This window comes from Coptis chinensis, chromosome 1, assembly GCF_015680905.1.
Source record: "Coptis chinensis isolate HL-2020 chromosome 1, ASM1568090v1, whole genome shotgun sequence".
Classification (NCBI taxonomy): Eukaryota; Viridiplantae; Streptophyta; class Magnoliopsida; order Ranunculales; family Ranunculaceae; genus Coptis; species Coptis chinensis.
In genome coordinates this window covers 2,793,103-2,801,791 of record NC_141456.1, presented here as the reverse complement: position 1 = coordinate 2,801,791, position 8,689 = coordinate 2,793,103, and the positions used below count along the sequence as shown (strand labels likewise).

Sequence of the window (8,689 nt, the reverse complement as noted above, 5' to 3'; positions counted from 1 at the left end):
CTTTTGGCTGACAAGATATCTATACCCAGTGTCAACCAAACACATCAGGTAGTATATTTCGGTAAATAAGTAGATACAATTGTTTCAAAGTTTTATTATTTTATTTTTTTTACTTAATTCACATTTTCAACCATTGCAATCATAGCAGGTGTTTAACTAGTATTGACCCTTTCATGTTTAGATGAGCCAATTAGGATTTCCGGTAAATAAGAAGATACAATAGCTCAAAAAAAGTTCAACGTGGTTTTACCGAATTTTTTTTTATTTTTTCACTTAATTCATACATTTTCATGATTATTTCGGAACGATTAAAAGCAGAAAAACATTTCCTTCAACTTCAATGTCCATTCTAAGAATAATAGAAACTACTATTTCATTCATCAACCAAGCTTCATAGAATTCTTGTCTAAGAAGAATGACAAAACTATCAGGGCATAAAAACTTTACAGAGAAGGGATGAAATTCCTTTAAAGTGAGAGGGTAGGCAGAGGAGAGGGTCTTCTGTTGGTAGGCAGGAATGTTGTTCTCTCCTTCCTAGATTAGATGCAGATCTCTTCAATCCAGAGCAACTAGAAGGTATCCAATAGCCTCAGAACAATGGAAATAATCCAAGTACTGATTATTGACAAATATTCCGCAACTGCAAAGAAGGGTTATAGAACTTGGAAATACTTAAACTGCATTATTTTCTACTTTTTGTTCAACGAGTTATTGTACAAATTCTTCATTGACACCATCTGATTGTATTCAGCTGTCCATTATTTGTTTCCCTCCTCACACGCTCATATGATTTATCTAGATAATCACAATTATCAAGTTAAAAGAAAAAATTGTCGCTAAAACTCTACTTCAGGAACGATTGTTGCTATGGGTTCAGTATCTCTTCCTTTTGAAGTCCCCAAGCATCCCAAGGGCTATGCAGCAGGGTGATACTATCTCGCCTAACTGTACATTATCATACAAATGCAGTTGATTGATTCTCAACTAGAGCATTTGTAACCGAAATTCCTACATATCTTACCAAGTTTGGAATGTTGGAGTTCCATTACTGTACTACAATTTGGAGATAATACTAGTATTTACGCAGGTATTCTCCTTTCACATCCATGTCCCTGTATGGATCCTTTTCCACTTTGAGGTTGCTTCAGAAAAAGGTACATCCAATGAGTACAGTTCCGAGGATCTCAATGTTGTAGTTAAGATTGAGGCAGGGAGCTACATACTCATCTAGTACAAAGGGTTTGTTTCCAACTGTTCACTTCAATATTCATCCGCGTTCACTAAATGTGCAAGTCTCATGAGCATGAAAGTTGTAGCAACTCACGAACAAGATCTTCATAGTTTTTTGTTACATTCGGAAGTTAAACACATGCCTAAATCCTAATGAAGTGCACTCTGTCTCGAGAGGGGGAGGCGGCCATACACCAACGAGCTAATCCTCTATCTATACTATTGCTTGTAAAACAAAATCTTCTTGGGCAATAAACAACTTCGGTCAACTCTATCTCAATATAGTTTACATCACACATATTTCCTAGCCAAAAATGTAACGTATTCACTTGAGACTAGTGATGCATTGCAAGAGTAAAGGAAAAACTTGTTGAAGTGCTAAGAAGCGCATGGAGATTTCAAAAGCTTCAAATTACATCAACAAAGCAACATATTATTAGAAAACAAGAAGTATCCTGAAAAACAAGCTCCATTCTACAACTCTCCAATTATGCTATCATTGAGTTTTGAGGGCATGCCATTATTTCTAAATTAACACGAAAAAGTACATAATAACAAAATTTAACAAAGGCAGAACATGTATAAAAATGCCTCAGGTAGTACTCACCTCCAATTATTATCAATACCGAAACAATGCTCTAAAATCAATTATCCAAGCCTGACCCAAAGAGCTTCGCTCTTGATAATGGGGTTTGCACAAATCCTTCCACCTTAAAATCCTTTGGACAAACTTCACGACACTTTGCAAACTGCGCCTTCGCCTCTTCATTCCGATCAAGCAAGCTATAAATCACAAACTGATAAAAATAAGGCCGGTAGTCGTTGGGATCCTCTTTCGCAAGCTCTTCATAACTACTCAACGCCTCATCAACATTCTTCTGAAGATACTTAATTTGCGCCATAATCAAACGAACATTTCTCGCATCATTCTCCTTCTGCTCTTCCTGAGCAAGTACCAATTTCTCTTCAAGCAATCGCAATGCAGCTTGTCCTTCTCCACATTGGTCCATCAACAATGCATTTTGAAACAAGGCGTCGAAACACAAAGGGTCTTGAACTAATATCTCTTCATAAACCTTCCTCGCTCCGTCCTTTTCGCCCATTTCATTATACAACCTCGCCATTAAAAATTTCCATTCTAACTCCAACGGTTGGGCTGAAATCAAACGTTTCAAAATCTTCAACGCTTCTTCGTCTTCTCCGTCTTCTAGTTTACGTTCTAGTAAAGACTTCAATGCATCAATTGCCTCTGAATGTGATTCAATAAACTCAGTAAGTGGGGATTCCTCATTTTTCACTTCTTTTTCTTCATCAGTTACTGTACTAGTAAGTGGTGACTCTGCTTTGGCAGGGAGTTGAGAAAATTTACCAAGCATTAAAGCTGTTGCTGCGGTAAAGATTAAAACTTTAGAAGTTGTTTGTAACTTTTGGACTAGCCCATTTTTTTCAAACTCAGGGTTGAAACTAGATGAGACCTTAAAGTTAAGTCTGCCCCTAGATTTGAAATTTGATGAAAGAAGGAAAGTTGATGTTGTTGTTGTTTTTGGATTGAATGGGGCGCATGGAAGAGTGTGGATAAGAGAAAATCTGGTTATTGAATCCATTTTAGATAATTTGAGGTTGGGCTAGAATGAGGGTTTTGAGATGGGGTTTTGTTATTGTAGTTGGTGGAACAAGGGTTTTAAAGTCAATGTTATTGTTGTAGTTCCTCAGCTGGATGAGAGAGACAGCTTACCTAGAATTTCTCACTGTTACTTGAATTATATGTATAGAACACTAGTGTAATTAAAACATGAGTATAATTGTCAATTGTCTTCACAATGTTCACATACAATGAGGTATAATCCTCACACTCTTCCATTGCTCATACACATCTAGTATGTTTCTAAACTTTCCATTATGACTAACAAAAAACGTCTAAAAAAGGTATCAAACTTTACACCTTTTGATAATATGGGGACCAAACTTTTTTGTAATGTTTGATTTTTAAATTTCTCTAACAGAAACATTATATATAATATATATATATATATATATATATATATAAATATATATATATATATTATATATATATATATTTTTAACATTGCAAATTATAAAATTTATATTAATTTTTTTCAATATTACAATTTAATTTATATTTTTTTTTTCAACATTACAAATTAATTTTCATTTGTATTAATTTATAAAATGAAAATTAATACAAATTATAAACGGTGTTATAGAAATTTGACGGAAGTTCCTACATTACAAAAATCAAACAGTTTGGTCCTCAAACTGTCAAGAAAATAAGTTTGGTCTCTATATTGTCAAAACGTATAAAGTTTGATACCCTTTTTAGTCGTTTTTTCTAGAACGAAGTACTAGAACCAAACAGATTTAATCGGCTCTATTATTAGTACTATTTGTTTTAACCTACATGATAAAACTATTTTACAAAATTTTGCCACTACTATGTTATATATAGAGCTGCAACTTTCATTACTAACAATGAAAAATCCTTTTCAAAAAACAACCATTTACACCCACAAATAAATAACAATTGCCATTACCTCACCACATACATATGACTCTTGGGATTGTAACACAAAACAAGTATAAACATGTTTTGCCTTATGGAATAACTTTGATTATTGTATTGTATTGATGCAGAGGCACGAACTATCCGAGGAGGACTAGACATGACTCACTCAGTGTTTGCAAATCTGATGTCTCGCCATTTTGACGGACTACAAAAATTTAGCTAAAATGTAAGACTACATAAGAACAAGCTTATCGGGGAACTATCTCAATAGCGCATTATATTTAAGTGAGCGGAGTGAACGTTTTTGGGAGAAGTGGGAGTATATAGACCAAAAAGTAGTTTTGGTAGGTTTCTGTCTGTCTGTCCTCACCTCTCCCTCTCCCTCTCTCTTCTCCACCCTCTGCTCACGCATTCACTGCTTAGCAATTATCTAATAATTTTGTAGAGACTCTAATAATTTTGTTGCTCATCCAAGCCCAGTGAGGGCCCAAATAAAGCCCATCTTCAATGGGTCTAATAGAATAAACCAACAACCAAAGCTTATATTCCCGCCTCCTCCAAAAAACCAAAAAAAAAAAATGGCTTCACCAGAAATAATAGAAAACAGATTTCTAGGGTTTCTAATATGGCAATCAATCCACTCAACCCTAATTTACATTTTCACCAAAACCCTATTTTCACCCTTCACTTTCATCTCTTTCCTCATTTTCCACTTCTCTTTTCTCCTCTTCTCTTACTCTCTCTCCACTATCTCTTCCCCTTCACCAACCCGCCCAGCTTCTTTTTACCAAATTGCCCTTTCACTCCTCAGATTTCTCATCAACTCAGTAATTGGAACTAACTCACCTGATTTCAATTCACCCAGCTTTTAGACGCCGGGTTAAGACTTCATTAGGGTTTGTTTTGTTTGTGGTGTGTTCGGGTGTTTCAGGGGCTTTTTCGCTTGTTTCGGTTTCTAGGAATGCTGATTTGTTTGATGAGTTTCAGTTGTTTGGGTTAGGTTTTAGGGGTTTTGTGCTTGGATTGATTTATGGTGTTCATTATGTTTATTTTAAACGCTGGGTGTTATCGTTTCCGATTATTCAGGTCAGTTTTCATTCTTAGTTGACATATATACATTTAAATTTATGATTTTTATTATTGGAACTTTGAAGGGCGTAGCATTGCTAATAGTAGTAATGTAGGGTAAATCGCACTACACACATCATAGTTAGCTTTTTCTTGTACCGCTTTACATTGTCAGCCTACCTGTTTTATATTGGAGCTTGAGCTGATCAAGTAGTGAATCGAGAAACAATTATATGTTAGTTTTATGGATTTGATCATGGTCGGGTAGGGGTTATATTTTATGGAAACAGACAGCCTTAGCCCTTAGGTCTCATTACCTTATAAAAAATTGGTTTATTTGCAGCGTCCTCCTTTCTTCAGCTTTAAGATGGGGATCCCTTCAGCTATTACAAAAGCAGTCAAGCTATCCAGTGTGAGTTTTTTATGCTCAGCTGTGATGGTGGTGTTTCTTCCAGATCAATTTAAGAGCCGGGGTACAATTTGGAAATTTATCATGGAGCAACTAATTTTTTATGTCGGAAGCATTGCAGTCTCTCTCTGTTGGGAACTGAGCCATCATTTACATCAGGTATTTTTCTCTATATTTTCTCATTATTATACTACTTTCTTAAAAAAAAAGTTTGTATCTATGGAAAACATAATTCCAGTCCCTCGTGAAAACAGTGTTGCACACCTTAGTAGGTAGTTGAGTTCACCAATTGTTATCAAGGTGTCATTGCGGGATGATATTCCTTGGGAGCGCAGAGCGTGATGGCCCAGAACAATAGGAAGTTTGATTAATATTCGTAGCTCAACTTGAGGGGACATTGTTTTTAGTGTAGATTATGAGATGTGATATGTAATCCAGTTCTTATAGATATAGTCTCAGTCACATGGGAGAAACTTATTTCATTTATTTATTGTATCTTAGATTTGTAACTTTATGCAATCCTCACTGATGTAATTGTAAATTGCATGTGGGCTTCGGTGTGCCAACCTTGTTGAGATGTCTTAGTTCGTAGATGCATTTCCCATTCAAATGAAACATCCTCATTCACAAGGGAAATGAAGCTTTGGATTCTCCTTGTGCAAGCATTCCTTTTCTTTAACAAGGTTTTATTTTGTTTTGACTGACAATGTGTCTGGTGAGTGTATGTAGGTGTTACATACAAAGAGGTGCAGTTTTGCACCACCAAAGGGATCTGCAGCAGCTGAAACAAATCCAAGTGAACCTCTCCTTGCAGCGTTGGAGGAGAGCACTCCCAAATCTCTCCTACAATATCTTGCATATCTTGATCTATGTATGGTTTGTGAGAGCAATGTTGACAGCTGGCGCCGAGCTGCCTTCTTTGAAGAAACCGGCGAGACTTACAGAAGAGTTATAGCAGTGTGCTTGAGGCCTCTTGAGCAGATGACGTCACTGCTAGTTGAAGGTTTGGAAGGTAGCTCCACAGAAAAGGCAGATCAATTATCTCATCAGTTACGTTCACCAACTGAAACAGTCAACGAGTTAAAGCTATATGAATCTTTCAATGATTTCCAGGTATTAATGTTGACTAAACCGACATTCACTCTTGTGATGATGTTTTTTATTTTTCTTATTTGAAGTTTAAAGATCATATATATAGAGGATCAGATTATTATGCCACATATATGACACAAGCTCATGGGGCGCACACGGGAAAGCGTCAAGTGTCGGCTTATACTATAGAAATCATATTCACATAAAATCTTCTCTTAAAAAATTTATGACCTTGATTGATTTCAGCTTTCAAAGATAATGAGTTATCCACTTTTGAGGAAGTTTGAATTGTCTGAACAATCCAATTGTTAGTGATGGTGATCTCCATGCTGGAGAGATCATCTCCATCAAAAGTCATCTCTTCAACCCCTCTGTGTGAGCGGCTCTTCGTACATAGATATATACATCAGTTAACGATTTGTCATTCAGTTCCCAAACATTTGAATCCCTGTGTCACCAGATTTCATCTTTGTTTCTACTTGAATTATTATACTTTTCGGTTGTTGGAGAGTTCGGTTATACTATTCTGTTAATTAATATATTTGGTTATTTGGCGATTGATTAACACATCGACGTCAATGTGTTTGGCGTAGTGAGTATACTATCCTATTCATAGGAAATAGTAAATACAGTTTAGCTAAAGCTCATCTTGTTTTGCCTTTTGAATTGCTATATGAAAGTGTAGAAGCTAATAGTTAGTTGTTATGATACTACACAGCTGTGTGTATGGTGTGCGAGGACTGTTTCAGCTCTGACTGCACGTTCTCGTAAAGATGATCGGTTTGGAGTTGCTCAACTTGCGGGCTGCAATGCTGCAGTAGTTTCAACCCTGCTGTCTTCCCTGGTTGCCGTTGAGGTGTGCATGGGGAAGAAGACGCACCTGCAAGCCCCACAACTGGTTGGCCCAACTAGTATTAAATGGGCTACACTGAATGCAGGTAAAAGAGTTGGAACCACGAGCTTCAATGGTAAAAGAAGGGGTGGTCCTTTGCATGCCAAAGCTTATGCAACGGCTGATGTTCTTAGGACGTCAATCTATTTGATTGTGTCCGTTTTCCACGATGAGATGTTGGGAAGCACAAAAGCTGGGATTCTGCCGAAGGACTGGATCATTGATAACAAGCCACTGTATGGCACACGTGAAATGCTTCTACAGAAACTGAGTCTTTTTATGGACTTCCGTGCCAGCTAATTGCAACTTTATGAGATCTGGATTACCTTTTGTTTTTGGAAATATAACATTTCAAAAGATGGCAAGATGCTGCCTGGAGTTTTGGATAGCGGCAGATGGGTGAGAATTGGGGCTTGCATTGATTTCTTTTTTGGTGGAACTGAAGGTTCTCCCTGTTCGGTGGTGAAGTCAGTAAAAAATGTTATACAAACTGTAGACCGTAATGCGTGGTTACTAAGGGAACTTATTTTTCAGTCAATGTGAAGAGGCAATCTGAGCTTTGTTTTGAGTTGTACAATTTTGTGATGCCTATCAGATGGTTCCGTTCATACAGGGTTTCTCTTTGATGCTGTGTTGTGGACTTGTGGTCATTAACAATTGACGGGTTCTGGAATTCAGTAGTTGCCCCCCACCCCCACCCCCAAAAAAAACAGAAAAAAGAAAAAGTGCAATAGTAAAAACAAAACATTGGCCCACGAACTTAATTATGTAAGGGAGGGGGTAGAGGGACATATATTAGAAAAACATATAAACAAACTCAAAATTATTAGGACATTTATAAGTTTTAAATTAGGCTAATTTTTTTTGTGGACTATTTTAAATATTGTCGCAAATAATTAAAAAAATTAATTTTTTTAAACTTGTCAAATATAGTATAAAAAATGGTGAACATTAAAATCCCTGTGTCACCAGATTTCATCTTTCTACTTTGTTTCTACTTGAATTATTATACTTTTCGGTTGTTGGAGAGTTAGGTTATACTATTCTGTTAATTAATATAAATGAATGGTCCACAATTTTAGCCAATTTTTTTAATTTGTTGACGACACATTAGATAGGGAAGTTTTGAATTTGAATAATTTTTTGTGATAATATTTTAAGTAGTTGGAAGATCATATATGCTAAAAAATTAGCTAAATCTAAAACTTAGAAATATCTTAAAAATCATGAATTTGTTTATGTGTTTTTCTAATATATGTCCATATAAGGCTAGACCCCTCCCATTATGTAAACTCTCTCTGCGTGTGTTCCCACTTTTTGGGAGATTTGATGAAGTGATGAACAACATATTCTTTTATATTGACCAAATATAATGAGACTTTTCTATTAGAAATAAAAAATGAATATACTTAGCAGATGCATAAGACCTGATTTGGTTTCCAGAAGAAAAAACAACAGTACAATACACTGGAAT

At 36.0% G+C, this 8,689-nt stretch overlaps 2 protein-coding genes across 2 annotated transcripts; one reads left to right on the top strand and one right to left on the bottom strand.

Annotated features, from left to right (window-relative positions):
- Positions 1-1,642: 1,642 nt before the first annotated feature.
- LOC147521294 (protein SLOW GREEN 1, chloroplastic-like) lies at positions 1,643-3,090 on the bottom strand. Its single transcript, XM_086605500.1, has one exon. It carries the CDS (start codon positions 2,832-2,834, stop codon positions 1,875-1,877), a length of 960 nt encoding a protein of 319 aa, XP_086461626.1. The 5' UTR covers positions 2,835-3,090; the 3' UTR covers positions 1,643-1,874.
- A 1,199-nt stretch (positions 3,091-4,289) lies between these two features.
- LOC147521293 (nucleoporin protein Ndc1-Nup protein) lies at positions 4,290-7,827 on the top strand. The gene is given in 5 exon segments (XM_086605449.1): positions 4,290-4,620; positions 4,622-4,840; positions 5,166-5,390; positions 5,961-6,344; positions 7,042-7,827. Coding segments are annotated over 5 exon segments (1,590 nt in total). The 5' UTR covers positions 4,290-4,332; the 3' UTR covers positions 7,516-7,827.
- Positions 7,828-8,689: the final 862 nt, after the last annotated feature.